The 19,917-nt window shown below is 40.8% G+C and overlaps 1 protein-coding gene across 8 annotated transcripts; it reads left to right on the top strand.

Annotated features, from left to right (window-relative positions):
- Window positions 1–826: 826 nt before the first annotated feature.
- Window positions 827–18,954, top strand: LOC122537792 (ensconsin). Of its 8 annotated transcripts, none has more exons than XM_043671356.1 (13): window positions 827–974; window positions 2,926–2,994; window positions 3,345–3,534; window positions 5,371–5,717; window positions 8,475–8,657; window positions 11,312–11,746; window positions 13,850–14,029; window positions 16,715–17,025; window positions 17,376–17,592; window positions 17,664–17,785; window positions 17,877–18,118; window positions 18,257–18,380; window positions 18,492–18,954. In XM_043671356.1, the coding sequence occupies exons 1-13, from the start codon at window positions 842–844 to the stop codon at window positions 18,825–18,827; spliced, it is 2,889 nt and encodes a 962-aa protein (XP_043527291.1). In that variant the 5' UTR covers window positions 827–841; the 3' UTR covers window positions 18,828–18,954. The 8 variants fall into 8 exon arrangements, with proteins under 8 accessions (XP_043527291.1, XP_043527290.1, XP_043527295.1 ...); XM_043671355.1 differs by having other exon boundaries at window positions 17,373–17,592; window positions 18,492–18,953; XM_043671360.1 differs by having other exon boundaries at window positions 11,312–11,467; window positions 17,373–17,592; window positions 18,492–18,951.
- Window positions 18,955–19,917: the final 963 nt, after the last annotated feature.

Raw genomic sequence — 19,917 nt, 5'->3', positions numbered from 1 at the left:
TATCTCTTCCCCCCCCCTCCCTCCCTCCCTCCCTCCCTCCCTCTCTCTCTCTCTCTCTCTCTCTCTCTCTCTCCTCAGTGAGAGCAAATCGCCAGATGTCGAAAATAAGCGAGCCAGTTCGCAATTAACGATCCTCGCAACAGCGCGACCGTGTGTCGTTAGAGAAAACAAAATATAAATCCTCGGACGATCGTTTCGGGAAAATCGACGCGTAAAAATCGTGAAAATTCCCTCGTTGGTCCCATCTGTTCCAACGTCGTTACTCTTCATGAACGAATGAAAGAGTTTTGTATAGGAAATATTTATGGCACTTTACGCTCCCTTGAATTATTTCAAATCTAACCTGTCAGCTCGTTCCTTCTTCCTGCCACGTTCTTTCTTTTGCTCTTACATTATTCCGCGTCGTCATTTCACCGTCATTTTTTTTTTATGGAAGAGAATTGAGCCGTTTCTTCAATTATCTCCGCGACTTTCGAATTTTTTTAAAGTCTCAATTTTAATTTAATACCAACCAGAGAGCAATTTTTATCGTTTCAGTTTGACATTAGAAAAATCGCTCGTGAAGACGAATTTTCCAACTTTTCCAAACTTTCCTTTATTTATTTTATTGTTCTCCCTACTGTCGCACAAGAGAAATTCACTGGCATTTGTAATTTGCAAAATTTGTAACATCATCAAGTTCAGTTGCGCAGGAGGAAACGAATCAATCTTAATTTTTGACTCGTGCTTCCAAAAATATCAATCGGGCCGAAATATTTTCAAATACGAGAGAAGCCATGCCAAGAGCGTCGTCCAGTAAATGTAACAAACGTGTCGATAGCGGGTGTTTGATGGGAATGAGATGGGCGGGGCGGGCGCGGTCTGTTTGAACAAAGATTCCTGCACGAACGAACTTTCGAATTTATCTTTCACAGAGCAAACGATGCACTGGTTCGCCCAAATCGGAGGTGACGAGGCCTCGCCCGATTCGTCAGGTAATAATCAGTTTGGTAAATAACGGACAGTGTGCTTTGCCAAACTCATCGTTTGCGCCGAGTTTAACTTGCGTAATGCGTGCGTATTAATAGTAATCCGTCGAGATTGGAAACGACCGCCGGTTCCATCAGTATATTTACAAGCACGCCTCGTTAACCGAGTTTCTTTGAGTGTGCCATTTTTGCGTTAACAAGTTAACTGAAATTAAAGAACTAACAAGAAAGGTTAAAATCGACGGAATGTGTGTGTGTGTGTGTGTGTGTGAAATTCTTACCACGTTTGAAAGAAAATTAAATTTTCAAAAAAAAAAAATTATTCAGGTTTTCCGGTTATGAGTTGTTCGAAGCGATTTTCGCAATCTCTTAGTCTAGAGGTGGCTAACTGGCGGCCCGCGGGCCCCTCTACTTTCCTCATCGCTAGCGCTACCCCCTCCACTACATTGAAATTTCCCTACTAAGCAAGTCGAGAGGGGGTAAAGAGAGGCAGTGGAAGGGGCAAAAGGCTGTCAGTTAGCCGGCTCTGTCTTAATGCGATTGTTTAATAACACTGTAACAATGTAGATGCAACGAAATTGAACGTTCCACCTAACAAGTTGCTTGTTTTTTGATTAATCAATTTTAGTTCCTTCCTCGCGTCAGGAACGCGTCAAAAATGTAAAGTCACCTCCCGCGTTGAGAGTGTTTCAAAGCGTGGAGAGATTGAATCGAATAAAAAAAGAAACACGACGGTGACGCGAGCTCGTGGCAATAAATCGAGCGTCTCTCCATCCCGGTAAGGCGGAACGTGCCTTTTATGGCGCCCTATTTTTAATAATCGTATTAGCCGGGCGAAGGAAACACGTTGATATCGCGGAAAATGGGCGGCTTTTTCTTCGGTAAAACCGTACGAAGGCAGACAGGCGATCGGATGGTGAATTTATTACTTGATAAAACAGCTGCGCGCACGAGCGAGAAGGGAACGTTCAACTCGACTCGCAGAAATTGATTATCTCTCCGCCGAGAGAGGTGCAATTCTACGACAAAATTCTCTTTCTTTTGCTATTCTGTTTTGTCAATTTCGTTTGGTCCATTTTGGTACGTTGAAACATGGACCATTAACTCTTTGCGATTTTATATCGTGTGTGGCTCGAATGCGTATCGTTTCAATTTTTTTCGTTGAGACTAATAGAGAGAAAATAAAAGTTGCGTCGTCGTATATTTTGACTCGTGGCTTTTGAGAGAAGTTGTTCGTTGTCCAGTGATTTCAAAACCGTGTTCTGGCACACGGATAGAATTTCTAGCATGGTGAGTCTCATTTTTCACGAAAATTCAAAAATCAATTCAAAAATTTCGATTTACTAATTGGACCATAGCTGGGCAACGTACAGCTGGAACTGATAATAAATTTGAAAGCAGTGATTATACGGTTGAACGTGAATTTCAAAGAATAATTAATAAAATATGACGGTCGTAGCGAAAATGAAAAGATTCAGACAAAGTCAGCTAAAATGTTATTTAATGTAATTATCTGATCACAAGTATGCCGTCTTGTTCGTAAACCTGTAAGTGTTTCGCAAACTAACCGATACCGAACAAGCGGATCATCGGTTAATTTGAAATCAGCGGACTGGCTGATTACGAAACAGTCGAATGTAACGTAGAGACTAGTTAGAATGAAATGACGAAAAGCGAAGGGTTTAACGCTCGCTTCTAACGTGTCTGGTTAGAACACAGAGTTGAATTTCACGTTGTCCGAAATGTCACACAAAATGTTAGACACGACGTCGATTGCATGAAGCATGTTTGTCGGTGAGTGTTCCGCGATCGCTTTGAGGACTTGCATTTGTGTGTAACTGTGGTGCCCGTCCCGCAGAGCCGCATGCTTGCAGTGTGCCGCGATTACGCGTGTTCTGCTCGTAATTTACCCGAATCTCACGTGCGTACGCACATATTCTCGCTTTCTTCTCGACAGATGTGAAGCGCCGGCAAAGTCTCTACGACGAGGACTCCCTCGACGGCGATCATCCTAGCGAGAACGAAGGTATCATGTTTTCAAGAAGCAGTGGCCGAGGCTGGCTTTTCATTCGCCGCGTTCCTCCCCTCGTGGTGGTTTCTTTGAAACTTTGAACTTTTCCTCCTTTGCCAAGTACATACACAGTTGTTACAAGTCGAGCCTTTATTCTCACGACGGAAACGTGAAAGATTGTAAATAACGGGGGTGAATTCGTGGACTTGTCAAATCGAATTGTTCGAAAACCCGTACGCTTTTACTATCGTGAACTGTCTGGGAAATATAATATTTCGAATACGTCGAACGCAGTGTGTCCCACGCAGAACGCGGAGCTCGCACGAGACGAGACGTAATGATCGAGCGTTGGTGGTTGTTCTCAGGACGGGAGTCGACGGGAAGCGCGAAAGACGTGGACAGGGCGAAGCTCGTCCGTGAGAGACAGAACGAGGAGCGGCAGCGAAAGTTGGAAGAGCTGAGACAACAGGCCATCGCTGCGCAACGTTTCCGGGAACAACGGGAAGAGGAACGCCGAAGGCGCATCGACGAGCTCAAATCGCGTGACAACGACAGGTTTGTGTCATTTCTTTCTCTCTCCTCCTCCTCCTTTTTTTTTCTCTTTTCCTTTTCATTAACCGTTTCAGCGTTTGGTCGCGATGCTGAGCCGATGAGGCGAAACTGATGAAATTGTTACGAGCAAATTAACACTAGAACTACCAACGATTAAAAAAAAAAAAATTTCCATCAGAGACATTAAAAGTGGAATATGCAAGCTTATGTTCGTATGTTCTACGAAAAGTTATTTAAATCTTTCAAAATACACTTTTACGTCTATGAAACGTCTAACAAAAATTATAAGTTGATCATTTTGATCACTTTGATAGTTCTAGTGTCAACGTAGAAATTGTTATCGCGTGACACTAGGAACAATCAAACAATGGATCTATCGACAATTCGCGAAAATTCGGCTGCTCGGTTCTTTAATTTTTTCTGGTTCTCTATTTGATTTAATTTTCTTCTATATATATCTCTCTCTCTTTCTCTTTTAAATGAAAGTTGAAAAAATGTACTTACGCCCGAATGGAAAAAAGGATGAGATTTTAAGCCGGCTTTGCGTTTGAAATTGGGTTATTTAATATGAGCCAGTTGCGAACGATAGATAGAACGCTGCGCGCACGCGCCTCGAGAGTAGTACTTCTTCCCCTTTTTTTTCCAATCTGTGACACGCGAATTCAAACCGACACGGAACCACATCGATGTGTTTAAACGCTCTTTACGAGATTACGTGCTCCCTCCACGAGGTTATAAGTTGACCTGGTTAATACGATACGCCGATGCTAAACTGTTCCGCCGTCGCGGAGGAAGCCCCGGGAAATTACCGCGACACACCTGCATAAAGTTCAACCGCGGCAAAAATCGCTTTTCCCCTCGCCATCTGGAAGAAAGAATGGCAGCCTATTACTACGTGTACGGGGGGAGCGTGCTTCCGAATTTCTCGAGGATCGTTGCTTCAGAATCCCATTTTACGAGATATACACGTACGCACATATACAGGATGGGCGTAGTACAAACGAGCAGAGGATGATTCTACGTCAAAAAATAAGAAAAAAATTTGATATAACTTATCTGCGCCTCGGTTTTCGAGAAAATCGACTTTAAAGTTTGTTCATCTTTGTGAACGATTTAGTTGTCTACTCTTCTATGGTTGTTTCCGTCCGAGATAGTGTTTACAAACATTATTTATTGTGTGATTAAGGCAGTACAAAGTGTTCCTACTGATAATTAATTTTTTAATCCTTGTTACTACTTTCTATTGTGATACTACAATACAGTACACTGTGACAAGTATTGTTGAAAATGTCCTCCTCGTTGCTACGTGCATAAGTTTGCTCGACGAATTAATGATATCTCAACAGAATGTAAGCGGATATCGTTTTTTAATTTGTCGAATTCCTCCATAAGCTTCAAATGTGTAATATTTGAAATATTGTCTTTATAAACTTGTTCTTTGATATGCTTCTATAAAAAAAAAAATCTAGAGACATAAGGTCCAGAGACCAACGTACCTTACCATTGTGATCCAACACGAATACATTTGATTTAAAAAATTTTTAACCTCCCTCGTGTAATGTGGCGGTGCACCGTCATTTTGAAAAATCATGCTCCTTATAGTAGCCAAGGGTACATCCTCTAACAACAAAGGCAATTCATTACGTAGAAACTCAAAGATGAACAAACTTTCAAGTCGATTTTCTCGAAAACCGAGCCCCAGATAAGGAAAAATGTTAGACCAAATTTTTTTCTTATTTTCTGACGTAGAATCACCCCCTGGCTCGGTTGTACTACGAATCCGGGCCCACTCTGTGTATATATCTTTTCTCATATATTTTTATTTTTTTTTTTTTGCAGACGAAATCAAGTGGGCGAGAGGAAACGGTTGATATGCGAGGCGGAAAGAGAAAGAAGGGAGGCGATCCTCCGGAAGAATCAGGAGAGAGAGGCGCGCATCGAGGCGAAGAAAAAGAACGAGAGGTCGCACATCGTGTTCGCGTTCGGGAGCTCCACGCCGAGGATGTTGGAACCGGCCGACACCGGTGGTTCCACTTTCTGGGGAACACGTCGGGCAACCTCCACCACCAACGTGATGATGTTCTCGGCCGCACAACCGTTGACAAGGAGATCCTCCGAAAGAGAGCTCGATGGCAGCAAGAAACGAGCCACGTCCGCTGGTGGACTCGATCGAAAGCCTGGCGAAGGTTAGTGGCCAATTTTTCCAATTGGATACTGATACTTGAAGATACCGTTGATACTTGCGGATAAATGGATCGATTAATTTAACGATTAGCGACAGACGTCAGTGATATTGTATCAAACTATTATTAGGGTAATTTTTTTTTTTTTTTTTTTTTTTTTTTTTGTCCACACTCGGTACAGCGAGGAGCACAACTGTGAACAATTGTCGATAATTCGAATTGATACAGCTTTGTGATAAAAGATCGTATGATCATCCATTCGGTCTTGTTTTAATCTCTGCTAAATTACAGTGGCTTTCGGTACGTCATTGTAGTGGCTCATCACTTATATCTTCAGTCTGTCATGTTGTTGCAATTTCTCAAATTCGTTATAGAAACAAACTTCAGTTTATTTCGTTCTTTCGATTTCGAAACATTAATTTATTCAAAGTTTATTCTAACGTAGTTGTTACGTTATGTAAATCACCATCGGACATAAATTTCATCGTTACATTGATTTTTTGCACTGTTGCAGTTTGCGCCTTACTGTACAAAAGTGTAGAATCTCGTCGTAACTAAGAGGTTAAAATTTTAAAACTTCCACTTTGGCAATTCGTGATTTCGTTCTTTTCGAAAATGATTTTACATCGTGGATAAATTTTTCCTCGAAAACTGTAAAAATTCAGCAGTTTCACTCGGTCTGAAAACATTGGGAAAGTTTTTTCGACGACAAACTTTCTAACTTTGATTTTAAAGATTAAGATTTTCTCTTTGTAACAAGTTTTTAAAACTCGCCGCACGCTTTTTTCTCAGCTACGTTGTTTTATTGAACTTGAAATGTTAGGATTTCTTGAATCATTAATGTTTTATCCCAATGTTCGATAAAATGGTGAAAAAAATTTATACAAGTTTTTAAAGAGCAGATTTCAATATTCCAGGTGATCTAATTACAAGAAAAATTCTTTAATATTTTTATTCACGTTTGAGCACGATAAAAAAAAAGTATCCTCACTAATTGAAAATTGTTTTTGAAAAAAATGAACTCACGACAACCGTCGAAGCAAAGACTTCACGTTTTAAAGTGTGATAAAGCGGATCGTTGTACGATTTTTTTTTTTTTTTTTTTTTACAAAGTTACATTTTTTTTTTCATCGTCATTGATACAGTAATGCTCTTCACTCTAGCATCAATGTCGACGTTATTCCGACTGATATTTGACAATGAAAGGATGGAATGGATATCGACGTCTGTCGTTGACGTGGTTAATTACAAACGGCGACGAGAAAGATAAAGAATCGCGAGACTTCGTGTAAAGAGTATCGTTAGCGATTATCGTGTCGTTGGTGTAACAATTGTTCCTTCTCCACGTTGGCACCGTGAGATTCCCGAGCTCTGCCGATGATTGAAACGTACATACAGCGAAGACCGCTTCTTCTTTTTCTCACTGCGTTCTTTCTACACAGCGCTTCTCTAGTGCTATAGTTGCGCAACCGATGCGCCGCAACGCGCGTAACGCATGGATGCACTACGTTCCAGAAAGATTACGCAGGACGCGACAGAGAGATATTTTTTATACGTATACGTCTGCGTGGCGTTGCTTGTGCGCTACTTTTTTCAGTTCGTTCGTTTTTTCCAGATCGTGCGCGATTGCCGAACGAAAAATCGTTTCAGGGAGAGATCGTTTTTCAAATCGGTTCGAATCGGCTTGATTTCATTTCTTCAAATCGCTTGTCCTCGCGATCGATCGGGCCTTTTTTCCACGATGTTTCGATTACCGAACACTACACATCCAACCACCAACACACGACTATTAATTAACTGTACATGATATCTCAATGTCGATGAAATTGAAAAAAAAAAGAAAAAAAGACATCACGAAGCATGAGAGATCGATTCTCTGGTGTTGATAGAGAAACTGATTCGTGATCGTACTCGTAATGTGTTTTATACTCTCTGCCCTTCTCTTCCAGGATTTTCATTTGAATTTCTTCCTTTCGTATCGTATATTTTTCGTGGCCAATTTATCGTCGGTTTATTAATTTCGCCGCGTTTGCCGATGAATTTCAGTTTCGCTACAATAAGCGAATCTATGTACGTTACCTCTTCTTTGACTTTTCTTTTCTTTTTCTTTTTCTTTTTATTTTTTCCTTTTGCTACCGTATATCATATATTCTTTTGCCAACATAATTTCTCTTCATGTACACACAACGAGAAGCACCTCATCTTCGACTCGCTGACTTCTCTGCAAATCCATACATGTTATTACGAAGTACAAGTGTCAAGAGTACATAGGCAAAGAAAGAGAGAGAGAGAGAGAGAGAGAGAGAGAGAGAGAGAGAGAGAGATAGCTGCTCGTAGCGAGAACATACGTATGCCTGAGTAAATGTAATTTCACTAGAGTTTGTAACGTTGACCGGAGAGAGATAGATTTTCCCCCTGTTCCGGTAATTAAGATCCCGAATGCATCCGCTCTATTTACAATGTCTGTACTTACTGGTGGTGGCTCTGGTCAGGCATTAGTGTAATCGTAACTTTTTTTGAAGTACCTGTCTGTGAACCGCACTTATATCTAACTGCTAATTTTCTCCCCCTTCCCCTTTCGCCCCACATTTTGTTTGTTTGTCTATCGAGCAACCCCACCTTTTGGCCCCCTTGAGAAAATCGAGAAATTGAAAAAAGAAAAGAGAAAAGATTAAAAACGAAAAAAAGAGAAAGAAGAAAAGAAGAGAATCCTGATTTGGAAAGTACCTAATGTCGCAGCGTTCAATGGTTTGTTTGCAGATATGAGAATGTCCTCGTCCATGTACGAGGTGTTCAATTGGAATTCTAGCCCTGATCCTCCCTTAACCCCCGCCAAACATAAGAGAGCCAGCCTCTCTCTGCCTCCTACAACTGACATCTTTGCCATCGATGATAAGTCTGATAGCGACACTAGGCGTCCGATGATCCAACGGGCTGCCAGTGGTGAGTGCCGAAAGTCGAAAACAGACGGGGAAAGAAAAAACCAGTCTGCAACCGCTGGGGAGATTGATTGTCTCTTGATTCCCAGAATGAGCTACATATATCAATATGATATATTACGATCCTTGTCTCTCTTGTTCATTAATTAGCACATACGGAGTTACGTACTCTCTTGCAAGCATGTCACTTTCGTTTGAAAAGCCATGAAAAAGTATCTGTACACTCTGGCGAAAGTATCTATCCGTACGCTCGTGCAACACCGATCGAGTTGATGAATTCTGTTGATCGAATCTCTGGTAAACGTTGTAACGCTCGAATAACAATACCTTCGTTTCGGCGCGGTCCGAAATTAACGAGAGTCGGTGTTGAACGACGTGTACCGTTGATTAGTCATCATAATGCATCCTAACGCTATTCAAACTGTTTTGTATTAACAATTATTAACATTTACGTACGTTTAGATGGGTTTGTTCACTGACAATCTTTAGAGAGTAACGTTGTTGTTATTAGAGAGCTAATTTTGATACTCTACGTTCCTCCTCTTGTTAATAACATTAATCAGCGATTGTTGTCGTTTGACCAAACTTCGGGAATTAGTATCGAGAAGCTGAGGTGCCTCAATAGTCGATTACGAACTTTGAACGACTTTGAAGTAGAATTTAATTTTTACTCTCCTGACATTTACCTTCTTGTTGCAACGGGCAAGCATTATACACTCATATCATTCATAAACTTATTACATCACTACATGTTTATTGTGTTTCGATTAAATTTCGACTTATTGTTAGTCGCTGATCGGGATAAATAAATATATATATATATTTTTTTTTTAATTTTTCAATCATTTGAATATGAGAACGTTTTTTCTCTTTTTTTGACGATGTTCGAACGATCAATTCGAGTTTACGAGAATCCTTTCAAACGCTTACTTTTTTCGCAACGGCTTCTTTCATTTGTTCATTGAATATGTACCCACATACAAACACGTCGATTCGAATGCTACAACACGAGACACTCTCTTTGTATATATATATATATATATTTATATTATATTGTTCTGTACGTGCATGGAGTTTTTCTTACACATACTTGCTTTTACCGGATTTTTACCGGATATATCGTTCGCATGTGGCAACGTTCCGTTTTACCACCGCTTTCGTAGGTAGCAACGTCGTTCGTACACGTTCCCAGTTTCGCATTGTTCCTTGATTACCGTAATATCCGTCCATCATAATGCGTATCACTTTATCCGCTCGTCTGAACAACACCGTTGCTCAAGATTCCGTTTTCTGGTAGCGTTATCGAATGACGTACCCACTCTGTATTGTGCACAAAAATTCCTCCGCTTGCTTCGCACGTGTACGAAGAACACACACACACACAGATAACACACAGACACGAAGCATGAAGAATAGCGATCAATTGAGAATATCAGTAATCGTAAAAAGAGAATGCCAAATGTACATCCACTCACACACGTACGTATACACAGGCTCGCGAAAGTTACGTAAACGTCACTCGACGAGATAATATCTTATGAATATATCGTGCGCGTTGTGCGAAACGCTTTAAAAATTTCATTGGCACTGCGACGAACAATTACAAGGATATTTAGTACGAGTGTATATTTCTCAAAAACAATAAAAACACTTGACCAATCAATTGTTCATTGTATTAATAAAAAAGAAAATTCAGCGAGGCAGTATTGTAATAAGATTGTAACAGTGAATTCAATTAATATTCAGACACTAAATATTTAAGTTGTTATAATTGTGTAAAAAGAAATCGTACTTGGGCTTATTTTAAAGCTTGTAACTTGTGCTCTCAAGATGCATCGTTCATTTTATTGATGCACTATGTATCACAAAGACGCTTTGCTCCTCGAAAATTCTATAAATTGTCATAGTATGTAAAAATATTTTGCATGACTTGATTTACAGTTAAATAATACAATTAAAAATATGATTTAATCGAAGCCTCTTATTCGAGTCGAGACGACCCCTCAAAACTTGGTGTGCAATTCCTTTTCGCCAATTTATTGAACTTTGTCAGACGAAAATGTTACGATTTTTTGGAGTTGGAATGACGAAGAAAAAAAAAAATCATAAGTTTTTAGGGATTGTTGCAAAGGGGAGACATCAGTTTTCACATACACTGTAAACTTCAATCTTTTAAAAACTTTGCGTGTGCGACAATTTATAATACTATCGAGAAGAAAAGTATCGTCACTTACGAACTTGTTACGTGATACGATAAACGTTTTAGAGCAAACAGAATTCGAGTGAGTTTCGAAAGCAAGCTTTAAAACGAGCTGAAATTTTAATATTTACCGTCCGAATGATAATCGGATTCGCCGTTAATATCCAGACTCGGGATAGGTTTCGAAAATTATGCCAGTTCAATCGTCGCAGATCCATTCCAACGAGATTCGAATATTTCCGCGAGCCAGCGTATGCGTATACCCGCACACGCGTACACTCGATCCATGGAAAATGGATCGAACGAACATTTCTTTTTTTTTTTCCCTTTATGTTTGTGCGATATTCGGAGGATGTACGGCGCTCCTTGTACACGTTCGCACAACGGTGCATAGTGCGCAGTTTCTTTCGGTGGTCGCTTCTCGCGTCGCTTCGCTTCTAAGGGAGACTGCATTGCAGGTGAAGAAAGCGACGGAACACCGGGAACCCCTAGCTCGGTTTATCTGCGGGTGAACAGAAGGCGTACGGACCTGATGCCGACGATACCATCGCCGCGTGATGGACCGCCATCGTCTGGGCGTAGTTCGAGCGCGAAGGCCTTCACACGTTCGCCAGGTAGGACTTATTCCATGTCCAGGCTGGACCAACTGGCGCAGCCTAGGAAACGTCCGACAGAACTTAGCACACTGACGGAACAGCAAAGCCAGCCTCTGAGCGCTTCTAGCATGAGTCGCAGCATGTCACATTTAGCTGCGTCCGGAGGCAAGAGCCTCAAACGCTCAGATAACTCTCGTAGCATGGGTACGTTGCCAGGCGCGGTCCCGATGCCGAGACCAACCAGGGCCGAGAGACTCCGTCGTAAAGCCCGCGAGCATCAGAACCAACAGCAGCAAGGTAAGGCCGTTCTTGTGCACTCAACTCTCGGCGATGTCGTTCTCTCGAATACCGCACTTGGTTCTATTGACACGTTGAATGCCATGGGAAGGAGGGTCGCTCAATTTGTCACGGTGACCGGCGAGGATGCCAAGATTAATAGACGCGCACAATTAATTCTTTTTATTTAAATTTATTCAATATTAGCTTTCACTATTGCGCGATGGTGTGAAGACAGTGTTGTATAAATTATATTAGTCGCGATATATCGTGTTGAAGCACTGCAAGCAAAGAAAAAAAAATTAATCGGCACAGTCTTCACAATGCGCTTATTGTTTTGAATTCTTCTACAAAATCCGTCGCCCGATCTTAAGGCTTTTCTTGCCATTCTTTTTTTCTTTTTCTTTTTTCTTTTCTTTTTTTTCCCCATTTCGTGGCGTTGTTTTTCTTTGTGGAGGAATGCAACTCTCAATTTCACTGTGTGACCGCCGGTAAGATAAATAAACATTAAACACGGTTATATACTTCAATTTATCTATTGCAAATAATATTTCAGTGCATTATCTATCGCGTAATAACAGATTCATGTTGGCGTCTTGGGCAAGTCACGTAATTATCAGCTTGGCATTCAACGTGTTAAATACCGCACTGTGTCGGTTTCTATCGTCATTCACAGAAATCGGACCAAGTAGTGTAAATACGACGAATCGCTTGATCGACGCCATCTTGTACATTTCTACGACGTTATCACGCTGACAGTAACTCAAAAGATTTTCAGATTTATACATTTCGATTGCAATAGTTTTTGAGACGCGTCTCTCTCCTTACACTCTCTCGAACGAATCTATATACAGTTTCAGACATTCGTTGCCATCATCTGTTGTTCTGTATCATCTGAGTTGGGTGCACACGTGCATGCGAATGCGTACGAATGCAGTAAGGAGCTATTGTGAATCAATAAGACAGAAAATCCTTGTGTTCCCTGCGGTTAATTTTCTCGGGCAATTTCTCGCGAGACGACGCGGTCTTCAACCGGTAGAAGACTCATGCCTAACTGCTTGCGTACTGAACGAAAACTAACAAACGATCTTCGAGGCGTCTAAACGCTTTCAAGTTTTTCCTTAACACATCGACCGTGTGTTACTTTCCGATTTTTTGTTTTTTTCTTTTTTTAACAACGGTAATGCATGGAATTCTCTTTGCGTTAATAATAATTACACAATTACGCCGAATTGATTAACAAAACGCTCCTGCTAATAATAAGACGATCTCGGGTCTCGCCAGCTTTTCGGTACCAGGGGTGAAGGTACGCTCTAACATTTTCTGGTAAGCCACACAATTTTTTTTTTATATGTATATATATATACATACATATATATATACATATATACATATGTATCTTATCACTTACATACACGTTTTACGCACAATACTAGACTGTGTACACAGACGAACCGCAATCGTATTTAGTGTGCAATACATATATCGCTCCATTTTTGTTCTCCGATACTTTCCTTTCGTGCTATTTCTGTTTTTTTTTGTTTTCTTCCACGAAATTCCACCCCGTTTCCTTTTTTCTTTTTTTTTCTTTTTTACTTTTAACTCATTTGTTTACGCCTCTTTCTCTCAGTTACTCTCGATGTACATACAATCTCACATGCGACACACGATCAGTAATATTTTTTTGGTGGCGGTGCTTGTTTTCTATTTAATTTCGCTACTTGTACCTCTTAATAATTATCTAATTCTAATAAAAAATCAGCGAAATCGGTATGATCGGAATAAATTTAAAAAAAAAAAGAAAAAAAAAGGAAACAGAAAATACGACTTGTTTGTCGAGACGTGTGCAAATCGAATCACGTCGGCGTCGTGCATCGGCACGCGCAATAGTCGATAACGGGAGAAAATAGAAAAGAAAAACAGAAAGACAGAAACAAAAAAAAAAAAAATAAAACGACGAAAGAAAGATCGGTTCTCTCTGAAATGCCGCGGCAACGCGACACTGCTGATGCATTTCACAGCAGCTCGATCTTATTTGTTTTTAATGTGTAAACGCGCGACAAACATCACAATGCCATAAAACACGTAAATCAAGAGATGTTCACCTTGGGTGGGTACGCGTAGGCATCCGCAGCGGGGAGGTGACACCGAACAGCCCATCACGACCGCACAGCTCCATGAGTCAGCAAAGCGCCAGCAGTGTGGGCAGCAGTAACGTCAATCTGCGTCCTCGTACAGCTGCCCCGCGTCGACCGCGACCTGCTTCTATTGCCGGTACCGGTGTTTCGGTCACAGAACGACACAGTGAGCATGCCATTTTTTTTTAATAATCTTTTGTTATTAGCGAAAGAAAGAAAGAATGAGTAAAAATCGCGCGCGTACACGAAAGAAGGGGGGACGGACCAAGCGGTCGCCGCTCGAGTGCTCGTTTCGCACGGATAAACGTGCGGACCCATTCGACGAAAAGAAGAATCCTTCTGTCCTGCGACACTTGGACCCGGACCTTTTTGTTTGTCCATTTTTTTTTTTTTTTTCACAGTTTGCATTCTCGTTGCAGAGACGAACGTGTGTTCAGTTTCACGATTTTTTTTTTTTTTTTTTTTTTTTTTCGTTTTTCTTCTGTCGAACCGAGCCGAGTCCGTATCGAGACGCCGGCGGCCCACGATGACCATCGCGCTCGCTAATTTCCCAGCTCGCGAATTACGAAAAGGCTACGGCCCCCGGGGCGTTTACGAGCAACTTTTACGAGCAGCCGTCATGGTACCATGGAAATGAGGCAAGTTTAATCGAAACGCTGATAGGGAACGCGGCTCGTTATTGCGATTACGAATTTCCTAGGGATAATTGCGGGCGTGTCGTTGTTACCGAGTTTCGGTTGCACTTTGCGATTTGTAACATCGATGAAAAATATCCGATGATCACAGCAGAGAGTACACGCAAGCAATAAATCATGTATCGGATAAATTTAATCCAAATTTGAACGCGAAATGCACTAAGAGAAGAAACAAAAAGAAAAAAAGGAACAGGCTAATATCGTCACTTTTCTGTATTTCTGAATTGATGAAGTTATCAGTACTTGTGAAAATGTTTCTGTCTCTTTCTCTCGATCGCGAATCTTTAAAAAACGTAACTTTGATTTAATGATAGGACAGTATAAAAAAATGTTTGAGGGGGAATTAATTTTGCGAGATGCTGAAAATGAAATAGCGAATGAAATACGTAATGAATTTTGTTATTCGACAGAAAATCCCCCGGAAAGCTGTTTAAATTAATGAACGAATTCCCCCGTTAATGCGGGACTTGAATTTCGCATTCAGCTTATTATGTGTACATATTGTTTACAATGTTAATTGAAAAAAATAATTAAATTTACGGCACGAGATCGTTTTTGTTTCAAGACATTACCGAAACTCCGTGCGTCATGTTAACGGAATTACGCTTTTCGACACTACTTTTATAGTATTTATTATCTCGATTAAAGCGTATGGTTCCCGAACGTACGATAGAATTCCATTTACACGAGCCCGATTTATCCGAATGAAATTTTAGTTAAGCACCCAATTAAATGAACTCCTACCGAACCGAATCCACTTATCCTGAATGCAAACCCTTATTATGCGAACGAAAAACCAATTAATCATCCTCCTTCGAGCAAATAAATATTACCTTCGTGCATACCGCGCCGAAATTTCAACACTGAAGCTACATAAATAGTGATCAATTTATAATTTTTGTTGTCAGACGTAAAATATTTTCAAAGATCTAAATTTTTGAAAAACGTATAAATAAAATTTATTGCATTAAAAAGCTTGAAGGAGGTTCGCGACAAGCTTCAAACAAATAAATATTATTATACTTTCATATACATGGCGCTGAAAGTGAAGTCAAAATGACCAGTTTATAATTTTCCGTTAGAAACTTCATAGACGTGAGATAGTGTATTTATTTTTAAAGATTTAGACTTTCGAGAAATGTGTAAATAAAGTTCATCGTATCATAAATATTAATTTCTCAATTTTTCAATTAGTCATCGGTAGTTCCAGCGTCGATCAGTTGGTCAAAATTTGCAATTTCACAGGAAAATTTCCACGAATTTCAAAGGATTTCGTTCGAGCAAACTACGGACAATCCGGAATAAATTCCAAGTATCTAAAAGATATCGGCTCCGTCAAGTGTTATCAAGATCCCATGAATGCGAACGACAGTGGAAGGAAACGTGGGCAGAGGGAGGTGGAGAGTATCGTCGAATTATATCGTAGAGGGCCATTGCGTCGGGCCAACGATCCGTCGCGATGATTCTCCGCGGTCGGTCTCGACCCGCGGGACTCGTAAAGAAAACGTCGTTAACCCTGCGGGTTCTTCGGATACGGCCGGATACGGCCCGGACGCTTGCGAAACTTTTCCACTATGTCACACACGCCCCATGTACACGGGAGAGGGCGCGCGGAGCCAAGTGACGCCGTTTTACGCCTTTCGAACTGTCTGGCAAACTTCCTTTTTACGCTCGCCGCAACACTCGCCGACTTTTAGCGGTGTATCGCGCGGCGGCAGCGGTTCACCGCCGACACACGCACGATAATTCTCCCCGGTCCACCGGAAGAGTGACAGTTTGGCCGGAGTTCCGCGACGCTACAGCGGGAGAAGTCGCGCGTCGTCTTCTTAAATTGCCGCCATCGCCGGTTCGTGACGTTGGGCGTGCCAACGATTTTACTCTGGAGATGTTCTTTCTCTTTTTTGTTTTTCTTTTTTTTTTTTTTTTTTTCGTTGATCATCGTTGGTCAATTTTTACGTTGGTTACGCGCTTTTTGTTTTTTATTTATTCGATTTGTTCGTTACTTCTCCTTCTTTTTTTTCTCTCTCTTTTTGTTTCTTTTTTTTTCAATTCCAATGTATAATTCGAGATTGCACATTCAAATACCGCGCGCACGCATAGACACAAGGCGCGCCGATGCGCGGCGAAGTTTCACGTTTTTGTACTGTGCACCGTAGATCTAGCGAGCGAGCCGAAGACTACGAAGGATTCGAAGCCGCCACTGCCAAAGGTCCACAGCACTCCAAAGAAAACGTCTACGCCGAAGGTGACGGAGATCAGGAAACCGACGGAGAAGCTTGTGAAGAACGCGAAGGCTTCGCCGCGAATAACCCCGAAGGCGACGCCGCTGCAGAGCCCTGGTGCCGAGAACGCTCCGTTGATCCGCGGCAGCACCGGCGAGATAATAAAAAGCGAGGTGAAAGAGGATGCAAAATCGGAGGACAAACACCAAGAGGAGAAGAAAGACCAAGGCACCGAGAAGACACAAGTAATTAATTTCCCCTCGTCGGATAACCGACTTAAATAAGCGACGCGGCGAGCCGACACCGGGTCACTTTTGACCCATAGCTGAAATTTTTCTATACTTGCTTTGCACCTAACTTTTTGGTACAGGATGTTACCTAATAATGTTTATATTATTTTTATATAATGCTTCAAATTTCCAGAAATATCTGTCTTTGAAATATTTTGTTTGTTCACTACGTTCAAGTTCTGGGTCAACGATGACCCGGTATCGGCTACGCGAGGGTTAACGAATGAAACACGCGCTGCTCTGCCCGCGAAAAAAAAATAATCGATACGCTATATGTGTGTTTTTTTTTTAATTAATCGCAGCAGGAAATAAGCAACGCGGAGCAGCAGCAGGGTAATGACGAAGTGAAGAAGCCAGCCATTATCGAGCAATCCAATTTTGTAACTAAACAAACGAAGGACGAGACTAACCTGAATCAAGAGAATCAATCGGCCGCGCGGTCTCAAGAGACGCCCAAGTCTACGAAGAAGGAAGCCGAGGCCAAGTCGGAGAGCAACGCGGAAGAACAGGTCGACATGTCAGGTAAGCCGGATCTCCGAATTAGAGGGCTAATAAAAAAATAAAAAAATAAAAAAAATATGGTCATTTTGCAGCCTCGATGATTGCAAAAATCCGGATCACCACGGAGGAGGAAGCCAAGGCAGCTATAGCCGAGCGTAGAAGATTAGCCAGAGAACAGGCTGAACGGGAGGCCGAACTTGAACGTCAACGACAGGTGCGCTTTCGAACAGCCTCTCTGCATATAAAAGCAGCCGCATTGTCCGCGAAAAGAGGGGACTGCCTCATCTGGAGAGATCTTTTTGCAGGAGGAGGAAGCCCGTTTAGAGGCCGAGAGATTGCGCGCCGAGGAAGAGGAACAGCGCCGTTTGGAGGAAGAGACGCTTCGTTTGGCCAATGAAGCTCGAGAAGCCGAGGAACAGAGACTGAGACTGGCGATCGAGGAGGCGAAGCGTCGCGAAGAGGAGGACAGAAGAAGAAGAGAGGAGGAGGCTCGTCAAAAACAGGAGAAAGAAGAGGCAGAGCGGAAAGCGAGGGAAGAGGCGGAAAGGTAGGTGGATGATTCCTTTCGCGTAAAGTGATTCTATTTGATCGACGTTTTCCTTGGTCAACTGTTTAATGATGTACCGTGTAACGTTTTTTTTTTCCTTTTCTTTCTTTCTTTCTTTTTCCTGTTTTTTTGTTGCAGACAACGGATCGAAATGGCGGAGCGCCTTAAGAGGGAAGAGGAAGAGAGACTTGCTAGACGTAAACGGGTCGAGGCGATCATGCTTAGAACTCGAGGCAAGAACCAGAGTAACACGCCTACAAAGGTAAATGCTACAATAGATTGTTATTTGTTGAATGATGTTTGTACGGTCGTTAATTGGCCGTTTTCTCTCCCGAGAGAAACGTTTACGAGCGTGTTGCCGTGTGTTTTGCAGGGTGAGGGTGGTGATGGCGATAAGTTGAAAGAAGACAGTCCGAGCGATGAGAATAAAACAGCGCCAGGTAGCAAAGTTGAAGACGTTATGACAGCCAGTCTAATATCCGAAGCGACTCAACAGTTCATTAGCGGAGAGCAGCGAGCTCATCACACGGAAAACAATACGACTACGGACATTGTGCATAACGGCACGCATAGTAACGGCATTAATGAAAGTAAAATTGTATTGGATAATAATCAGGGTAATGTGGAAGGAGAACTGAATGGTCATCATACAAATCACGGAAACGGTATCAACAGTCAATCAATTACATTGGATAATGCAACCGTGTAAGTATATCAAATTCAAAGTTACAGATTTGTAACCAACATTTCTATTAACGTAAGAGTTACATATTGACACTTACTCGATCGTCATTTAACAAAAACAAAAAACAAAAAAAAAAAAAAAAAAAAAACGGAAGAAAATAAAAGACGAAAGAAGAAGGAAAAAAGAAATCATTTCATTATATTCCTCGTTGCGAAATTCCATCGTCGGCTAATTTAACTGATTAATTAATTTCATTCGTATAACAATTAACCTCTTGCGCTGGAAGATTTTCGAGGTTAATGACGAGGAATGACGCACGTTGAGGATTTTTTGCTCCAAAATTCGCAACATTTTCTCAGTTTTAAGTATATCTAAGTAAAAGACAAAATAGGCGAAACAAATAATAAATTGATTACTTCTCAATAATTTCTATTTCAGTGACATCGTAATCGGCAAATTCAAAAAGAAAGCGACGAATTGTTGTCATAGTTTGGTCACTCGTTATGGTCCGCAATCAGTTGCCAGCGCAAGTGGTTAACGGATTGGTAAATGCGAAATCAGTACAATTAAAAAAAGAAAAACTAAATTAAAATTAAAATATTGAAAATTTTTAAATAATTAAATTAAAATTAAAATATTGAAAACTTTTAAATAATTAAATTAAAATAAAAATATTGAAAACTTTAAAATAATTAAATTAAAATTAAAATATTACAAATTTTTAAATAATTAAATTAAAGTTAAAATTAAAATATTAAAAATTTTTAAATGATTAAATTAAAATTAAAATTGAAATATTAAAAATTTTTAAATAATTAAATTAAAATTAAAATTAAGGAAGAAAACTAAAATAACAGACATAAAATAAAAATAAAAGAAAAAAGCAAAAGAAAATAAAAGACAAAGGAAGAAGGGAAAAGAAATGATTTGATTGCATTTCTCGTACTCGTTGTCTGCTCGATCCCATCGCTACTTACAGCTGCGCGTTTCTTCGCGTTTTCTCTTATGACTTATTAGTTATTCTCGCCAGAACTAGGAAACCGTCGTCGCGATTTTTGGTTCGCGGCGACAGCCGCTCGTCCATTACGATTATGCAGAACCGCGTGGCTGATCG

The sequence above is a fragment of the Frieseomelitta varia genome, unplaced genomic scaffold (genome assembly GCF_011392965.1).
Source record: "Frieseomelitta varia isolate USP_RPSP 00005682 unplaced genomic scaffold, Fvar_1.2 scaffold_931, whole genome shotgun sequence".
NCBI classification, from domain to species: domain Eukaryota; kingdom Metazoa; phylum Arthropoda; class Insecta; order Hymenoptera; family Apidae; genus Frieseomelitta; species Frieseomelitta varia.
Note: the sequence above shows the minus strand (reverse complement) of the source record. Positions and strands in the feature narration are given on the sequence as shown.

Coding starts and splice junctions, on each gene's coding strand:
- LOC122537792 (XM_043671355.1), top strand. CDS start 842: ATGGGCGGGGCGGGCGCGGTCTGTTTGAACAAAGATTCCTGCACGAAC. Junction 18,119..18,256: donor GCGAGGGAAGAGGCGGAAAG/GTAGGTGGATGA, acceptor TTTTTGTTGCAG/ACAACGGATCGAAATGGCGG. Junction 18,381..18,491: donor AGAGTAACACGCCTACAAAG/GTAAATGCTACA, acceptor TGTGTTTTGCAG/GGTGAGGGTGGTGATGGCGA.